This window comes from Arachis hypogaea, chromosome 19, assembly GCF_003086295.3.
Source record: "Arachis hypogaea cultivar Tifrunner chromosome 19, arahy.Tifrunner.gnm2.J5K5, whole genome shotgun sequence".
Lineage (NCBI taxonomy): Eukaryota > Viridiplantae > Streptophyta > Magnoliopsida > Fabales > Fabaceae > Arachis > Arachis hypogaea.
This window is the reverse complement of record NC_092054.1, coordinates 9727748-9746114: the sequence shown is the minus strand read 5'-3', so window position 1 is coordinate 9746114 and position 18367 is coordinate 9727748. Positions and strand designations below refer to the sequence as shown.

The window sequence follows — 18367 nt, the reverse complement described above, 5'->3', positions numbered from 1 at the left end:
ACGTAATCCGCTACAGGCTATCGCGGATTACGTTGAGGGCTGCATTACTCATAAACCGCTACACCCTGTAGCGGTTTATGACCAAATGGCGTTTGTGCATAATCCGCTACACCCTGTAGCGGATTATGAGTATAGTGGTGATTATATGTTAATAGTAACAACCCATGATGCAAAATGCACGAATTGATACAAAATGTAATCGTCATTCTTAATAAGTCGTACAAAAATAATAGCCACCAAGTATTAACAATAAGACAGAATAAGTTAACTACATAACTCATACAGATAAGATATAACTGTCATAAGTTGTTAACCCTAACAGAAAATAAATAAGTCATAATTCATACAAGGATAACGGTCGGAAATAAGACAATCGGCGCTAGTGCTGGTCATTATCAACATCATGGTCGCCCCCGAATGGACCAAGTAGGTGCGAGCCTGTGCCACATTGAGTCGGATGCCTAACCCTAGCCACTCGCCGATCTCCCGGTGGAGCCTCCTGTGCCCCAACTCCAAATGCAAATGGTGGCCCCCCATGCCAAACCAAGTGTCGTGCGGGCTCATTCAGGTCGACCAGGAGCTGGGTCTCAGGAACCTGGGACGGCACATCCGCTGGCTGTGGCCTATACTCCGGAGGGTCGGAAGGCCCGCCTAGAATCGGGCTCTGGTACTGATGAACGTCGTCACCCCGTATGATCTCAGCAATATCCGCATAGAACTGGGGTCAACCCAACTGATCGTCCAAATCCATGGTGAAAGAAGTGGTAGCAAGATCGGCTAACAGCTGTGTGCTACACTCATGTAGTACCTGAGAGCTAGATACGTGAGTAAAAGGTGTACCACCCATACTAGCCTCCGCGGTGTCACCAACATGAGTGTCTGTAGGGTGCCGACGGGACGATCCAGCCTCGTCATCATGGTGGATGGGAGGTGCTCGTCCACCACGAGTAGCCCGTCGTCTAGCAGCAGATCGACGAAGGCGATGATCTGCCTGGCCTCCGTCATCACCACCAACTTGCTCCTCCTGCATCATGTCGTCGAGCCAGCACCACTCGCGATCAGTGGCACGTGTACCGATGCGTCATCTCCGCTCCACACGTCTGTTATCCGGCATATCGGACGCTAGAACTCTAGTCGGCGCCTGCGACGACCCTCTGAGTATAGCATCATCTGGAACCTAGGTCGGCCTGGGGTTGGCGAAAGCAATCCCTGGTGACAGAATCCTATGTGCAACACGGTGCCACCAGTCCAGGTACTCAGCGGATGGACCAGGATCAGGAACTCTCTGGACACTCAACATAGAGCGAACTCGCTCATCCCAATGATGATGCCATGTCCTATAGTAAGTGGGGAACCATCTATCTCCACCCCTGCCGTCTTTACTATGAAGATACTCTATGTTGAGCGCTGGCTCAGGCAGATGCTGTACGCCCCCTAGCTGTGGGAAGACCCTGTCTACCTGATACCACTCAATCACTGCAAAGTATATCAGGCTGGTGACAGCCCGTCATAACCGGCTGTGCTCCTCAGTCAGTATCTCCGGATGGATGACTGTCAGTACGTCTAGAGAACCATAAGGCTCCCACACAATCTGATAGACAGGAGGCAAGTTAGCATTGTACCAATGTATACATATAAGTGTGAAAGAAACAATTAAAACAATGACGAACAAAAACAAAATACTTACATCTTGATGAGTCAGTCGATCCAATGCCAGACGATACTGAATAATCCATTGTTCCTTCCCATCAGAAGTGGGCAAATATCTGGCCCATCTGAGTTGCAGAAATAGCACGTAAGTATGTAATTTCATATATAGAACATAATGAACTTCAAAGAATACGTGAATTAAATTATACCTGGATGCCAATGGAAAAGAGAAAGCATCAAAACCCTGCGGCCTCAGCGTGGGGAACCGCCAAAAGATCCATGACTGTAGCAACTGTAGGGGTTCAGCCAAGTTGGTGACGTTTCTGTTCGTCACCCTGCACATGCATCGGTACAGCCACGCCAATGCAGCGGCGCCCCAGCTATAGCTGCCCATGTCATCCAGTCTCGCCACAAAAGACAACCAGTGAAGGTGGACCCGATTAGCACTCTTGTCCATAAACAGTTGTGTCGATAGAAGCATCATAATATACGCACGTGCATATATGCGCACGGTCTCCTTCGAAGCATCCGCTGGTAACACCCTGAACCGCTCATGAAACCATGTGAAGTGGACTGTGTATAACTTTCTTTTATCCAGTGGCGGAAGCTCACTAAATAAGTCCTCGAACCACTCCCATGCCGGTCTGGCTCCCTCGATGTGCAGGTGGAAGTCTGTCATGCACCCGGAAACAGCCTGGCCATTCACGAGCAGCCCCAGCAAGTATGCCACGTCTTGGAGCGTGATAGTACACTCTCCGAATGGCATATGAAAAGTGTGGGTCTCAAGCTGCCACCTCTCGATAAATGCGCTGACCAGAGGCTCATCCAACCAGAACCAATGCGCATTCAGCCTAGCCAGGTGGTACAACCCAGCCCTCTCCAAGTAAGGTATGATCCTATCATGTAACGGCATATTTTGTTGCCTACGGACGCTATACACACATCGGGTTGGCTGCATTTTCAGAAATAAAGAATACCAGCTTAATTTCTAACAACGACATCACCAAACTATAGCTTATGTTTATATTCTTAAGCTATTTGGGTTTTGAAATTACTAATTTACCTCTCTACCTTGACTATTAAATGTTAAATGTCAAAGTTTAAATTTCAAATTTTCATTTTCAAACCAAAAGCTAAACTAAGTCTCTATCTATCTAATTAATGAATTACTTCCTTAATATTGAATAAAATATACATTTATTAAAATATTGAAGGGAAATAGAGACACTTACCTCTTCATCGATGGTTCCGGCTACGTGAGCAACGCCGTCGAGCCGGTATAACCGCCGTTCATCCTCCATTCTTCCAAACTACTCAAGAATTTGAATTTTCTCTCCCTTCTCTCTACTTTCTCTCTCTAACTTTCTTTCCAAAATACTTCAAATGATTTCTGCTACAGCCTCACGCGGTATATATAATCACCACTATACTCATAATCTGCTACAGGGTGTAGCGGATTATGCACAAACGCCATTTGGTCATAAGTCGCTGCAGGATGTAACGGTTTATGAGTAATGCAGCCCTCAACGTAATCCGCAATAGCTTGTAGCGGATTACGTGCAATTGAGTTCCGCTACAGGGTGTAGCGGATTATATACAGCTGCGTTTGTTGCATTTGCGTCTAAAAATTGCCAATGTTGTATTTGCGTAAAGATTTTTCTCAATCATTTTATTTGTGTAAATTACCCAAATATTTTTATGTTTAAAATTTGATAATTTTTACAATAAACGAATAATTTTTTGTAACTATTTTTGTTAATAGTAAAAAATTATTTAAAAAAAATAAAAATATAGAAATCGAATTTTAATTTAATTTTTTATATATATTTTTTAAATAGTTATTCAAATATTTTTATTAATATCTGGATCAAATATATATATAAAAATATTTATTACTTATAAAAATAACTATTTTTTATTTTGAATACGTAAATAGTTATTTAAAAAAATGAATGTAATTAAATGATAGTACACTATTAGTATATTAAAATTAAATCCAAAATTTAAAATTTTTTTTATCTAATTTTATAATATTTTAAAAAGATTTTATAAGGATATATAATATATTTTGATTAGTGATTTAACAATTCGAGGATGTTTTTTATTATTTATTTTGTATATTTTTTTATTATTTGTCGTAGATCACATCAGAAGGGCAAAAATGGAAAAATAATATTTTGTCCTTTTCATTTACCCTTTCGAATATAACATTCCCTCTCAGCTTTTTGCAGCCTCCTTTCAACTCCACGGCGCAGATCCGAGGAGTTTCACTATAACTCTCTATTCCCTTTCGCTTCTACAGATTCAACGTTTCAGGTACTTCTTCCATTTTCGTCATCTCTCTTTATTTATCCATTAATAATCTCCTTCGTTAATCAAATTTTCTGTTTCGAAATTAGTCACTACCTGGGTATGAATCTGGGGCTTATGTTTTTCTTCAATACCTTTTTTGAAACCTAGAAACTTTTTTATTTGATTTTCGGCGCCCGTGTTAGGTTTTATGCTAAAAGATCCAATTTTTAGATTTGTTAGCTTGGTGTGGTGCACTGTATCTGTTGTTGTGAGTAACTGTTACGAGTACAAAGCTACGAACCAACATGTATAAATATTAAATAAGTCATAAACAATAAGATCGTTAAATCTTTTTGGGAAAAAATATTTTTTTAATAATGTTTTAACTCTAATTTATTTCTGTCAAAGCACTGAAATACTAATATGCTTCATTTAATTCCAATACTTCAGCTTTGCTTGTAAAATTGAGATTTTGTAAGGATTGATATTCTGATAAGGACTAACTGTTTCATCAGGTGTGATCAATATGTACCAAACGTATTCGATACGTAAACATGATGAACATGTAATGCATTGCTTGATAGATGTTGTGGGAATTGCTAGATTGATTTGTTTTTGGATGCTTTTGTTAGTGTTCATGAATGTATAATCAATGTGACCTTCAATTTTGAATCATCAACTTTTAGAACCCTTAAGATATTGGCATGCTCCACCAAGTTGTGGAGAAGTGGGCAAAGGGGTATATGAACTGTTATTGCATATATCCATTGCCCTTTAGAATGTCTTCTCCAGATAATGAAGGAAAACAGAAGTTTAATGCTTGCACTTCATCTTGTTTGGATTGCAGGTTTGGCTCTTCTGTTACATCACGAATGTTTCCATTTGAAATTTCTTTTCTTATAAATTGATTTATTGCTCCCAAGCTACTGATTTCCCTGGAGACCTGGGATCTTTATGTCCCTTCTTTATTATCTGTTTCAGTTTTTTTTAGGGTACTTTGCATGTTCGGATTTGTTTGCTATTTTGTTAACAGAAGTTCTGCTGCTTTCTCCAGTGATGGCAGGTTTGGCCCCAGAAGGAACACAATTTGATGCACGTCAGTATGACGCCAAGATGAGTGAATTGTAGGTTTTGTTCTTACTATTCTTCACTGCATTTAATTCTTTAATTCTTTATTTGTGTACCTTGTCTGTTATTTGGTTCATTGTCTTGAAAAATGAAAATTCAATTGACAGGCTTTCCACTGATGGACAAGAATTCTTCACCTCTTATGATGAAGTCTATGACAGCTTTGATGCTATGGGATTGCAAGAAAATCTTTTGAGAGGCATATATGCTTATGGTATGTATTGGCTGCCCCTCTCTCTTTCTCTCTTATCTTGTGTGCTTATTTGTCAGTTGTCAAAAGTATGGATTGGTTCAAGAATCATTAAACACTCTGGAGTCATGATTTGATCTAATACATTCTGACTTTTAGCATTTTTGTGTTTGATGCATTTACGTTGTTGAAATTTTATAAACCCAACCCATTTAGTAGTGCAGCAATCCCACTAAGTTTAATATTAGTTCCAGTAAAACTTATAAATAAATTGATATGCCGCATCAGTTTCATGTGAAACTTTCATTTAAAAATAATATTATCAATTTTGATTTGTTGTCAATTATTTAGCCACTGGGTATGGTTTAAAATGGGATTGATAATGTAACTATGAAGTAAAAGTTTTCTTCATTAAATGAGAGTCTGCAACAATTAAACAAAGTGAATCAGTAGGATAAAATGTTAGTAATATGCTTTTACACAACCAAATGTTTCTCTAGCTTAATATTTTCATAAGATAATTGTATTATTTTTTATTCTTGTTCTGCAGGTTTCGAGAGGCCTTCTGCAATCCAGCAAAGAGGAATTGTTCCTTTTTGCAAAGGTCTGGATGTGATTCAACAGGCTCAGTCTGGAACTGGGAAGACCGCTACATTTTGTTCTGGAATTTTGCAGCAGCTTGATTACGGATTGGTTCAGTGTCAGGCTCTGGTGTTGGCACCGACAAGGGAGCTAGCACAGCAGATTGAGAAGGTTATGCGAGCACTTGGCGATTACCTTGGTGTTAAGGTTCATGCTTGTGTTGGAGGGACAAGTGTTCGTGAGGATCAGCGCATCCTCCAAGCTGGAGTACATACTGTTGTTGGTACTCCTGGACGTGTTTTTGACATGCTGCGGAGGCAATCTCTTCGCCCAGATCACATAAAGATGTTTGTTTTGGATGAGGCTGATGAAATGCTCTCACGTGGTTTCAAGGATCAGGTTTGTTGGTTGCTATCTAGTTAGTTGACTATTCTATTCTTCTCCGTCCTATAATTGTTGGCAATACTAATTCTGTTCACCTCCTGACAGTTTTAAGCTCGGGTCTTGTTTTGTTTATGAAGCAAATTTTCTCTGCCAAAAATCTTTATGCAATATAAATTGATGCCTACTTTTAGTGTTTTTATGAACCGAACTTCTTTGCGACAATGGTGTCATGCATTGCTTAAAGCAAATAGTGTGCTTTCTTGTATGGCATTGATAGAAGAGGGGAGTTTTAGGATATATACAGTGTTTTTATGGTCTCTCTTGCTTAACACGGGCAAATATGCAGAATAAAGTCGTTTTCTGTTACATATTTAGTAGTTTGTGTTCTTTCATGCATAGCATTATAACAATTTCACTGGTGTTTGCAGATCTATGACATCTTCCAGCTACTGCCAGGTAAAATTCAGGTTGGAGTGTTTTCTGCTACAATGCCACCAGAAGCTCTTGAGATTACAAGAAAGTTCATGAATAAGCCAGTGAGGATCCTGGTTAAGCGTGATGAGCTGACCCTCGAGGGTATCAAGCAGTTCTATGTCGATGTTCAGAAGGAAGAGTGGAAGCTGGAGACATTGTGCGACCTTTACGAGACTCTGGCTATTACTCAGAGTGTCATTTTCGTGAATACCAGACGCAAGGTGGATTGGTTGACTGACAAGATGCGAGCCAATGACCACACTGTCTCAGCCACCCATGGTGACATGGACCAAAACACTAGGGATATTATCATGAGGGAATTCCGGTCCGGTTCTTCTCGAGTTCTCATCACCACCGACCTCCTGGCTCGTGGTATCGATGTGCAGCAAGTTTCACTGGTCATAAACTATGATCTGCCTACTCAACCAGAAAACTACCTCCACCGTATTGGCCGTAGCGGGCGTTTTGGAAGAAAAGGTGTTGCTATAAACTTTGTGACACAGGATGATGCCAGAATGCTGTCTGATATTCAGAAGTTCTACAATGTGAATGTGGAGGAGCTGCCATCCAATGTTGCTGATTTGCTCTGATGAGTTAATTTTTGTTTCTGTTAAGTCATCAGGGCCTACTTTTTTGACAATTACCATTATATCCGTCTTTTGTGGTTAAAAAAAAATTGTTATCTGATGCTATTCATGATGGAATTGGATGGATTCTACAAAACATGTTTAATTTATTAGCAGTGCTGTTGTAGCCTGCCATTCCTTTTTAATCTTTTTGTCTCTCCAGGTGTATTCACCTTAATTTTCAACCATGCGATATTTGCCCAAGTTCTAATATGGAACTAATTTAAATTGATTGAACCACTTACTCACTTAGGATAAATTTTGATGACAGAAGGGCAGTCTGTTCAATAAGCTTTATAATATCATTGCATCAAAATATTTTTTAAGTGAATAATAACATTATCATATATAAAGTTCAAGACTCAAGAACATACTTTAAGATTTGGTATTTTTAAATTTGTTTGATAATATTTTATAGAGTTAAAAGCATCAATTATCATATTTTGAGTAAATTTTGGAATAATCTCCTGAATGAATTGTTTTTTTTTTTTCTTTTTTGGCATTTCTTAGTATCAACCTAATAAAAAGTTATTTATATACATGTTCTTTTTTTATATAAATTAAGCTAATTAACCTTAATGGGTAAAAAATAATTATAATAACACATAATAAGAAAAAATAATTAAAAAATAAAAAGAAAATAAGTTATTGTTTTACCTTAATAAGTTAGAACTTGTGTTTATTTGGATTTGCTTACATTCTAAAGTTTTTATTTTTATTTATAATTGTACATTTGACTTTTTAAATGGGCTACTTTTTTTAATCAAAAAGCACATACACAGCTCACACTTTTTACCAAAAAGATAAAAATACACACTACACACACACACATGTATATATACATAATATTACATACTTACTACTAAAAAAAAAAAAAAAAAAACATGTTTGGAGAGACCATTGCCACCTTATGTCCCCCCCATGATTCTGCCACCCTGAAAAGGAATTTATTTTGACAAAAAAATACAAGTGAGATTTATAAATTGTAATACTTTATATTACAACATTTGTTTTTGGTGCCAAATCATTGCAGTGTGGCTGAGAGAGACCCATGCCGAATTCCTTATCGGTTAGGTCTTCAAGTTGGGCTAAGGCTTTTAGTTTGTAGATAATGATTGGTTCAATGATATGAAACTAAAAAATCTGAAAGCAATAGTACTATAGTGACATTTAGTTTGTACATGATGATTATTGGTTCGATGACATTGACACCGAAAAAGTAGCTTCAACTTATGTTGCCAGTTGCCACATGCACTTACCAAGAAAATAGTTTATAACTTGAAGCATCCAAATCACTCTGTCTATCTACTTTGTGCTATGTATCAATGATCAAATCCTCGGCTTAATATTCCATAGTTAACCTCTTTTTTTTCTTTTTCCTTATATAATTTTATGTAACTGATTTCTTACACTGAAATTAAATTCCAAGTTTTGGCCTTTTATTTGGCTATTTGACTATTTCCGACTTCTTTTTCTTCTTCTCATATATAGAAATACAATAAAATCGATGAGGGATAAGATGTAAGAATTTCAGTGTACATTTAGCTTATGCTTAATAAGTATAGATATACACAAAGAGAGTAAATATCATGCTGAGTTCTTTTTTTATTTTATTTTTTTATACTTACTCTATATGTTGTGTACTTTTTGAATTTATACGTGAGTGTAAGTCTAATACCACGTGTTGAACATGTGTTGAAAACTTGCACAAAATATTCCCAGCAAACTGTGGAAGGCGTTTTTTGACATTTTGCTTTTTGGGTATTGTAGTAACTCCCATATATACCAGCGTAATTTTCTAACTTTTTTAATAGACCATTCTTATAACAATATATAAATTAATATGCGCCTATTTAGAAAATGCTTTTTTTTTTTAACGATAAATGTGAGATTTCATCTTAAATTACACAAAATAAGGTTAAAATTTTAGCTGCAAGATTTAAAGGAGATTTATATGTTCAATTCATATGTTTTTGCAAGTATAGGGAAGAAGGTAATGGTGCATTAAGTTTGTATCAGTTGGAAAAGAGTACCCTAGGTCCTATCCAGCTATCAAGTAGCAACATTCCATAACTAAATTTATCGCTGCCACGTGTGAATGCTAGTCAAAGTTAAATTAAACCATTCAATTTTTCCTCTTTACTTAAAGATTTTAGGTTCAAGTCTTATCTTTGAAAACAAAAATTTATTATGTATCCATATATCTTAAGAACACGTATTAACTAAATTTAAAGAGAATAAATAAATACTTTTTTAACATGACACTTACCATACCTTAAAGTTTAAACTGGTACTAGTTTATTACTTAGCTTATTTATCACTGAAACAAAGTATGAAGGTTTTATTAGATTTTTTGTTAACGTGTTTTAAGAGTACCATATTTTAAATGTAATATAAAAAAATTGAAAATAAAAAATAATTATATTTTCAATATATTAAATACATAAAAATAATGAGAAATAAAACAAAAAACAATAGCATATTAAGTATAAAAAAAATTATAAATACAAAATTTCAGTATAGTTTAATTTATAAATATTGATAAAACTATGAAAGAATGAGATAAAAAAAGATGGAAAATATTGTACTTCTTTTTAAAAAAAAATCCACCTAAAATAAAATGGTATAAACATAGAAGTCGAACTAATTGTTCTATTATGTACAATTGCAATTTCAGTAGAATAAAAATTTAACTATCAATTATCAATACAAATCCAAAAACATCATAACACTTAAACATTATACTAATATGGAGCTCAAGACATGGAAAAAGCGAACCCTAAAGCCACGATCGGCATTGACTTCCACCACTCCCTGTTGTTCTTGTAATCGTCCGAGGGTAAGACCACATTGGGTTTTTTTTGTGATTTGATAACAACAACCTCGTTGTGGTCGACGCTGCTATCACGACGACATTTCGTGATGCGGCCGCTAGACGGCGGAGACTTTGATAGCTTCTTCTTATTAGTAGTTGGACGTAGACAGTAGCACGATTTTAATTTGGTGAAGAACTTCTTCATCTTCGAATGTGGAATTGAATTGTTTGTGGACAGTAGCTTTGATACTATGATAAAATTGTGAAAGAATAGGAAAAGAAAAGAAATGATGAAGAAATTTTATTAATTGAATTGAATTGTAAATTATGAAGGTAAAACTAAATATATATAGAACATTAGCCTATGAAAGATAAAAACAAAGAAAGATAAGATAAATATAAGATAAAGATAAGATAAGATAATAGACTAAAATTGTAACTGAATTTATGTATTCTGTTGGGCTGAATTTGTGGGTCACAAGACTTCTTTATTGTTGTCATAGGTTAAGATAGAAGAGTAATTTAATATACATCGAACCTAATCATATTTGAATAACCTTTTTAAATAAATAATAAACGAAAACATTGACATAAAAGACTTTCAAACAGTTGTTTGTTTTAAAAAGATTTGAAGCAACACAAAATGCCAACAAAATACAACTAAGAGAAAACTCAAAGCCACCACCACCATTTTTTTCTCTTAACAATTCATTCTCTCATTCCACTGTTGATTTCCAACATGGAATTCAGATCCAAATCATGCAGAGATGAGAGCCTTCAGATTGGAAGCTACAACAATGGAGGACGATCAGGAAGAAGAGCGGTGCAAGATCTGAGGTGTTACAGTGCAAATCATGCGGTGAAGACTGGTAATAGTAAGAATAAAGAATCAAAACCTAATTGGAATTTGAATGATCCAGAGTTGCAGAGGAAGAAGAGAGTAGCTTGCTACAAGATTTATTCTGTTGAAGGCAAAATGAAAGGATCTCTTAGGAAGAGCTTCAGGTGGATCAAGAACACATGCTCCCAAGCTGTCCATGGATGGTGGTGATTAATTAATACTTGGTTTCACGAGTTAAGTACCTTAATTAATAGGACTCATGAAGAACAAACGTTTATTTCATAGGTAATATTTTTCTTAAAAAATTTTAATTTTTGTTGTTTTGTCCACAGTATATCACAGATTCAAAGGTAAGTAATTTAGACATTTCTAGAATTTGTTTGGGCGCTATTCTTAGAAAATATTTTTTTTAAATAATATTTTTTTAAAAGATCTTTTATAAAAATAAAAGTAATTTTATATTTGGATATCTCATGTTAAAATTTTTTTTTTATTTATCAATTATGTTTGGGTAAAATAAGATAAAAGTTTTTTTTGTTCATTTATTATATGAAAAATATCTTTTTTTTAAAGAAAAAATATATTTTAGCCAATGAGTTATAGCTCAAATGACATAATTTCTCTATACTCAATTAAGAAGTTGTGGGTTCGAGTCTCCTATCTTTGGTAAAAAAAAATTTATTTTTTTATTTTTCTAATATTTTTACTTTTACTATTAGAAATTTGCTAAATACACTAAAAAATAAAAAAATAAAAATTTATTGAAAAAAATTTCTTTTATGGATTTAATGACGCCCAAGCACATATAATATTAGAAAAAAGATTGATAAAATAGTAAAATAATATTTTAATTATTTTTAAATTTTTATCAACTTGCTCGCTAAAAAAATTGATCCATAATATTATACTTATTCATTTTTAACTGAATTTAACATACTACTTGTCAGTTGTTACTATCTGTCTAAAATGTAAATACATATTCAAAAAGATATATTAAAAAGTGACTGAAAATAAGAAGCTATTGACGGTGATACTATACTGTAGTTTTATTTTGGATTCTAAATCTACTTAAATTAAATTTTCTCATCCTTAGGAAAGGTTACAATTTAAGGTGTCACATATTATAAAAATGAATGCAAGTTGAATTTCCTAATCTTCAGTGCGAATTTAGATGTAATATACTATAATCTATTTGAATTTGAAAGAAGTTAACAAATTCTGACTACTTTTATCATCGTAAGAAAGCAAGGAGAGAAAGAGAATAAATGTGAAATGAAGTTTTATCCTCCACTCTGAATGGTTCCTGCTGAATTACTAGACATTATTATTGAATGTTAAGTAAAGTGGCAAAAGTGTTTTAAAATGCATTCAGTAAGTATCAACTTACTAAATAAGTAAATAAATCGAATATGTTTCTATCTTATATGCTGAATTCGCACATCATGTATAACAAACTAGGCTGTCAATGCTCAATATAGTAAGATGGAATTAGCTTTTATATTTTATTTTTATTTTTTGAGTAAAGTGACTATTAGATTTTTGAAAATGTTGACTTTAGACTTATTAGTCCTTGAAGAAAAAAAAAATACCAATTAAGTCCTCTAAGATAACAAACGGTAGACATGTATGTCTTCCTGTTAATGAATAATGTGAAACAAAACAGAATTTTTTATGTATTTCGTTATTTATAGTATTACATGTCTTGTTACTGTCGAATGTCGATGTAGTTTTGGACAGTGAAGCCTTTATTATCTTTTGAGTTTTCATATACCATTTATCATTTTCTCTCTATTTATCACAAATCCTATCAAAACAAATAAAATTTCACTTCAAAAATTGTTATCTACAGGACTATCTTTCATAGATATACACGTCAGAATAATTAACAGTACATATAATTATCACCGTTAAGTTTTAGTTGATAAATTGATAGAAGAACATCTTGTGTCGACCGTTTGCTATCCTAGATAATCAAATTGGTAACTTTTCTCTTTAAGAACTAATTAGTTTAAAGTCAAAATATTTAGAAACCTAATTCTCACTTTACTCAATTTTTTTTTTTTTGAAGTATTGGAATCATTATTTGAACATGATTCTCCCTAAAATAGTAAAATGCACGGCCGTTTCCCACTGTGCCAGCAGCAGCTATTATTTAATAGACTACTCTAAATGTTTCATCAGGCATCCATCCTTTATCATCTTAGTTGTGATACTCATATTCAATGTATTTCTTACTAGTCGATAAATTTGAATGTTATTGTTAATACATAAAAAAAAAAAATTAATGTAAAATTCGTTAAGATAGAAAATATATAATCTCATCATCAATAGTCTTGGATGGATTCAAATCTTAGAAGTGATTCCTTTTAGGAAATATAAGAGACCATAACATGAATGGAGAGATGAGTTCAGATAAGATGAGTCAAAGTCTTACCCTTACGTCCTATTTAATGATGGAGAAATATATATCAATTCCGCATTCAAGACATAATAACTATACAAAGTATTTGTTTGTGCTTTCTTTAGTTAAAATTTAGGGTGCATGGAGAGTAGCTATGAAATTACAGGCTTTACCAGCCAGGGTAAAAGGTATCAATGTATCAAAAGAGGGCAGAAAACAAGAGTCGTTACTACTACATAATCTACACCTAAAATTTTTATCCACAAATAATGAAAGAAAAAAAAAAACACAACTTATTACCGGGAAAAAGAGATGAAAACAAAAAAGAAAAGAAAGCAAGAGTAATAATCAATGTCACATGAAACATGACAAAATCACAAAATATTATGAAAGATTTAGATAGAGATATCGATATTAAGAGTAAAAAGTAGACATTTTTTGGTACATCACAAATTGTATGAACAGAAGCCCTTTTACGAGGCTAGTTTTTGTCAAGGAAACTACCTAAAGATATATTTATTTTATACTTACCGGATTATTTCCAATTTGTTTGCTGCTTTTCTTCAACACAATGCAAAGATAACACTCACTTCCGTAGTTTGTGCGAAAGAGTATAGAAGTTTTTCAGAATTTACAAAGGGTAATCGAAGAGTGGCAACTCCTAATACTGTGCCCTCTCATCATTGAAATGCAGGCTTTCTATGCCTTTAACAGTGGACTCCAAATTCTTTCCGTTTGCTGGATTTCTGCCAGAGGCTGGTCGGTTGAGCTCAGATGATGTGATGGGTGAACTTCTTTGAGGGCCGGACATTTTTCGAATTGCACCTTGAGTAGATTCCATGGTGAGGGGACGAGAGGGCTCTGTCTCACCGCCAACGAGCGCATCACGGCTGCTGGATACAGCACCTCGCCTGTTAGATCCACTTGAGAGGAAGAAATTAGAACTTGGCAACTGCAAAAAACATGAATAAAATTTCATAAACAACATGGAAACTAGCCACAATATAGACATACCCTGTTGACCTTAATCAGTAGGAACTTTCATTTTGTAATAATAAGAAAAGATATACCAAATAAGGCAATCACAAAGTAAATCAGGAACAGCTACTGCACATAGACCACTTTCATTCTATTTGCGAAGAGATCATACATCACATGAATATTCAAAACTACAAACTCTTCATGCTGGTTTGAATACGTGAGTCAAGGAACCGATTTTGTTACTTTCTGCCAATGATTTTTACTATATTTCCTCATATTTAGATTTAATGTTACTTCAATAGTGAGTATCTCTATCAATTTTAGAATATTATCTATTTATTTAGCATGGACTAAATATTTAGGGATGCATAATAATGGGGAAGAGAAAAATATGAAACTTATGCGTAAACAGACCATCATCTTGGAACTTTCCAAGTGAAACATGCAAAATATAACAAACATAAATTGACCCAAAATATATAGTCGCACCATAGCATCTTTAGATCCAGTCGAGTCATTTATAAGTTGGGCTTTTTGTCTAGATAAGATTCCATCATTAGCAACAGGTCCAGAGTGTCTTCTACGGGTAGGATCTGATGAAGACCAACCAATTCGCCTACCATCTTCACCTACACAAAATGACAGAAGGTGAGTTGAACATCAAAATTAACAGGAAAATAATATATAACAGAACAACCAGGGGATCACTGAATCCTATGAAAGCACTCTTCAATATGACTGACTATAAATGCCTCAATCAAGGTAGAGAAAATGATGGATGAGAGATGTAAAGCGAAAAGAAAAGTATACCTGACTGGCCATCAGCATTCAAAACAGCTGATGGCATGCCAGAACTTGGTCCAGCAGCAGGAACCTGCAAGAGTCACTTCCAATGAAATAATCCAATCTCAACAATCAGAAAGTTAACACCACCTGATAGCACAATGTCACTTACCACAGCACGGGCAGGAGGAGTGGCAACTTGAGATTGTTGATATTTCAATATGGTCCAATCGAACACATAATCAAACTGGAATCCTGGAGCAAGAGGAGAAATTGCATATTAAGATAGACACTTAGTATTCTAGTAGTACACCAAAGATTGAAATATAAAAAGGAAAACAAGGTTCAAACCTTCACGAATGAAAAGGTCACGAAAAAGTCTCTTCAAATAAGCGTAATCTGGTTTATCATCAAACCTAAGTGACCGGCAGTAATGGAAGTATGACGCAAATTCTGAGGGATAGCCACGACAGAGAGACTGACCAGCAAGCAAAGCATAATCAGTTACAATTTTAAAATAGAAAGAATATAGATACTATGAAAGAAAACAATTTTTTTAGTCACATAGTAATACCTCAATTGAAGTAGAAACTTTCTTCTCACTGATTTTTTCATATTTCTGTTTCTTATTTCCTGCTTTTAGTCCCTGCCAAGGCAGACTGCAGAAATACCAAATAAAAGATTATAGGTGATAACGAAATATGAGAAATACAAAATAAGAATGGTGGGAAACAAATTACCTTCCTCTTAAAAAATACATAAGTACATATCCAAGTGACTCTAAATCATCCCTGCGGCTTTGCTCTATTCAAGCATAAAATAATATTTCAGGTCAGATCCATGGCTCAATAAAAAATAATCAAAGGGTTTTGAACAAGAGAGACATTTAAGGGCATACCAATTCCAAGATGAGTATTCATGCTAGCATACCTAGCCGTTCCTGTCAAATTCTTATTCTCTCTGCAGAGCAAACAAGCAAGTCAAATTCATAGAAACCACACAAGAATGTTGACAGCAAACAGCCATTATTTATAGATTTATGTGCTACTCTGTCACCATAAATCTCAACAATTAAATAGTCAGTCCGTCACGAGCAGCAATATCTTAACATTTCAGATATCGGTTTTCCCATAATAAAAGATCATTCTAGAATTCCAAAAATCCAAAATAATTTCATGTTGAACCTTCTAACCATGGTACATAAAATCAAATAAAATAAATAATAAGTAAGAATGATTGTAGAAAAGGAGACCTGTAAGGAATATGCTGATGTGTAGAAGTGTCCCTGTATTTCTTAGCAAGACCAAAGTCAATGATATACACCTACAGAAAAGGAAAATATGAAGAGGATACATCAATATACTATATGGAAGAATTTCCCTTTTTTCTAAAACATGAAGAATTAAACTAATACTTGATTCGCACGCCTCCCTAAACCCATGAGGAAATTGTCTGGCTTGATATCCCGATGCAAAAATGATTTTGAATGAACAAATTCAACTCGATTTATCTGCAAATAATTCAAGATTATGCCATTTTTAATAAAATAAGTGAAAGTAAATTAGAAGGATGTCGACTTAATAAGGTAAAACCTACCATCTGATCAGCAAGCATGAGAACAGTTTTGAGAGACAATTTCCGACTACAGAAATTGAATAAATCCTCAAGACTAGGGCCCAGTAAATCCATCACAAGCACATTGTACTCTCCTTCTACGCCATACCATTTCACATTTGGGATCCCAGCTGCCAACAAACCAAAAATAGTTTAAGCCGAGTGATTAACATGAAGTCAATGAAAAGCAAAGATCTCCAAAGTAAAAACAAAATTTCAGTATGATAGAAGATTACTTCCTCCTTGCAGTATTTTATACAGCTTTGATTCATACAGCAACTGGGGGTGCTTGGTTTTGACATTTTCCTGCAAAAGAAAGAAAACCAAGACAATAGCATGCTCGATCATACACGCATGACTTGTCCTTTAATAATTTAATTTTGCAACAGAAATATGCAGAAACCTTAAATTGCCATGCACTACAGCACCCCATAGCTCTAATATATCACTCTTAAGAAAAAAAAAAAAACTAGTTCTGCATATTCATTCCTTCGAAAGTCACTAAAACATTACAATTCTCCTAATTTCAGCAGCTCTTGGAATTTTCTCAGCATCAACAAAATTATTACAACTTTACAAACACCAATTTCATTATTACTATTTATTCTTCAAAATTAAAATAGGTAGATCAGAGTACTCACAAGCTTAATCGCAACCTCTTCATTTGTTTGAATATTAGTACCTACACAAAAAATTTTAAAATAAATTAATCTGAAAAACTTAATCGGAAAATTTGGAAATTAGAAGTTCAATTATGTACACAAAAAAAAAAAAAAAAGAGAGGAGAGAAAGCTCACCGAGATAGATCTCTCCAAAGGATCCGCTACCAATTTTCCGACCGATACGGAACTTGTTCCCAACTCGAGGCTCCATTAAAGGTCAACCTCTTTTGACCAAAACCCTAAAAAGGTTTGGGAAATTTGAGAAGAAAAACGAAACACAAGCAACAGAGTTTGAGCTCTATGACTTGAAGAAGTAGGTCATGGAGTCGTTGTGGAAGAAGGGAGAGGACAGAATTGAGAAATGCCAAAAGAGCTGAGGGCAAAATTGGAAAAACAAGAGGACAGCTAAAAAAGAGTGTGCGACGAAAGAGGGAGAAAAGAGTGAAAGATGTGAGAAGGTTCGCCGTCACGCGCTCACCTTCCTGTTGCAGACGCAATCTCCCGTTTTCATTTCATTTATCAATACAGCCAATCATTTGATTCATTTCTTTTTTTTTTTAATTTTATCTTGTTTTATTTTTTATTTTCTGGGGCAGTACACAACCCAAATGAATGCGAAAAAAGCATTTTAGCCTGACAAAAAGAAAGTATTCTAAAAATTAAAACAACAAAGAATCTCCTTAAAGATATTGAGAATTGACAAAAAGATGGAACTTTTTTCGGTGGGAGAAGTATTTTTCGGTCCTTTATGGACCAAGTAATAAATAAAATTAATAAAAAATATAGGGGTTGGTTCACAATAATAAAAAGTTTATAAATAAACTTCCATTTAACATATAGGACAAATTTAAATGTAGGGTTAAATTGGGTTGGAGTGAGGGCGAAGCCTAGGTTAAACGGTACACCAGACGGAAGGCAATGGGCGACATGGAAAAACTGTTGAT

The 18367-nt window shown here is 34.5% G+C and overlaps 4 protein-coding genes across 5 annotated transcripts; 2 read left to right on the top strand and 2 right to left on the bottom strand.

Moving 5' to 3' along the window:
• Positions 1-1177: 1177 nt before the first annotated feature.
• On the bottom strand, positions 1178-2951 carry LOC140182122 (serine/threonine-protein phosphatase 7 long form homolog). The gene is made up of 5 exons (XM_072228240.1): positions 2883-2951; positions 1860-2602; positions 1688-1775; positions 1562-1591; positions 1178-1459 (listed from the first exon to the last, which is right to left on the bottom strand). The coding sequence occupies exons 1-5, from the start codon at positions 2949-2951 to the stop codon at positions 1178-1180; spliced, it is 1212 nt and encodes a 403-aa protein (XP_072084341.1).
• A 785-nt stretch (positions 2952-3736) lies between these two features.
• LOC112775198 (eukaryotic initiation factor 4A-10) lies at positions 3737-7472 on the top strand. Its single transcript, XM_025818687.3, has 5 exons — positions 3737-3966; positions 4997-5066; positions 5178-5284; positions 5811-6241; positions 6655-7472. The coding sequence occupies exons 2-5, from the start codon at positions 4999-5001 to the stop codon at positions 7288-7290; spliced, it is 1242 nt and encodes a 413-aa protein (XP_025674472.1). The 5' UTR covers positions 3737-3966; positions 4997-4998; the 3' UTR covers positions 7291-7472.
• A 3408-nt stretch (positions 7473-10880) lies between these two features.
• Positions 10881-11192, top strand: LOC112776414 (uncharacterized). Its single transcript, XM_025820576.3, has one exon. The coding sequence runs from the start codon at positions 10881-10883 to the stop codon at positions 11190-11192; it is 312 nt and encodes a 103-aa protein (XP_025676361.1).
• Positions 11193-13765: 2573 nt separating this feature from the next.
• Positions 13766-18076, bottom strand: LOC112775841 (casein kinase 1-like protein 2). Of its 2 annotated transcripts, none has more exons than XM_025819738.3 (14): positions 17559-18076; positions 17403-17443; positions 16998-17067; positions 16744-16892; positions 16562-16657; positions 16400-16470; positions 16046-16107; positions 15888-15951; positions 15722-15806; positions 15499-15625; positions 15320-15402; positions 15175-15238; positions 14854-14993; positions 13766-14335 (listed from the first exon to the last, which is right to left on the bottom strand). In XM_025819738.3, the coding sequence occupies exons 1-14, from the start codon at positions 17632-17634 to the stop codon at positions 14045-14047; spliced, it is 1419 nt and encodes a 472-aa protein (XP_025675523.1). In that variant the 5' UTR covers positions 17635-18076; the 3' UTR covers positions 13766-14044. The 2 variants fall into 2 exon arrangements, with proteins under 2 accessions (XP_025675523.1, XP_072084879.1); XM_072228778.1 differs by having other exon boundaries at positions 13766-14294; positions 17559-17977.
• Positions 18077-18367: the final 291 nt, after the last annotated feature.

Coding starts and splice junctions, on each gene's coding strand:
- LOC112775198 (XM_025818687.3), top strand. CDS start 4,999: ATGGCAGGTTTGGCCCCAGAAGGAACACAATTTGATGCACGTCAGTAT. Junction 5,067..5,177: donor GACGCCAAGATGAGTGAATT/GTAGGTTTTGTT, acceptor TTCAATTGACAG/GCTTTCCACTGATGGACAAG. Junction 5,285..5,810: donor GAGAGGCATATATGCTTATG/GTATGTATTGGC, acceptor CTTGTTCTGCAG/GTTTCGAGAGGCCTTCTGCA.
- LOC112776414 (XM_025820576.3), top strand. CDS start 10,881: ATGGAATTCAGATCCAAATCATGCAGAGATGAGAGCCTTCAGATTGGA.
- LOC140182122 (XM_072228240.1), bottom strand. CDS start 2,951: ATGGAGGATGAACGGCGGTTATACCGGCTCGACGGCGTTGCTCACGTA. Junction 2,603..2,882: donor CCGGAACCATCGATGAAGAG/GTAAGTGTCTCT, acceptor CTGAAAATGCAG/CCAACCCGATGTGTGTATAG. Junction 1,592..1,687: donor ATCGACTGACTCATCAAGAT/GTAAGTATTTTG, acceptor CCTGTCTATCAG/ATTGTGTGGGAGCCTTATGG.
- LOC112775841 (XM_025819738.3), bottom strand. CDS start 17,634: ATGGAGCCTCGAGTTGGGAACAAGTTCCGTATCGGTCGGAAAATTGGT. Junction 17,068..17,402: donor AAGAGGTTGCGATTAAGCTT/GTGAGTACTCTG, acceptor TTTCTTTTGCAG/GAAAATGTCAAAACCAAGCA. Junction 15,952..16,045: donor GAATACTCATCTTGGAATTG/GTATGCCCTTAA, acceptor ATGCTTGAATAG/AGCAAAGCCGCAGGGATGAT.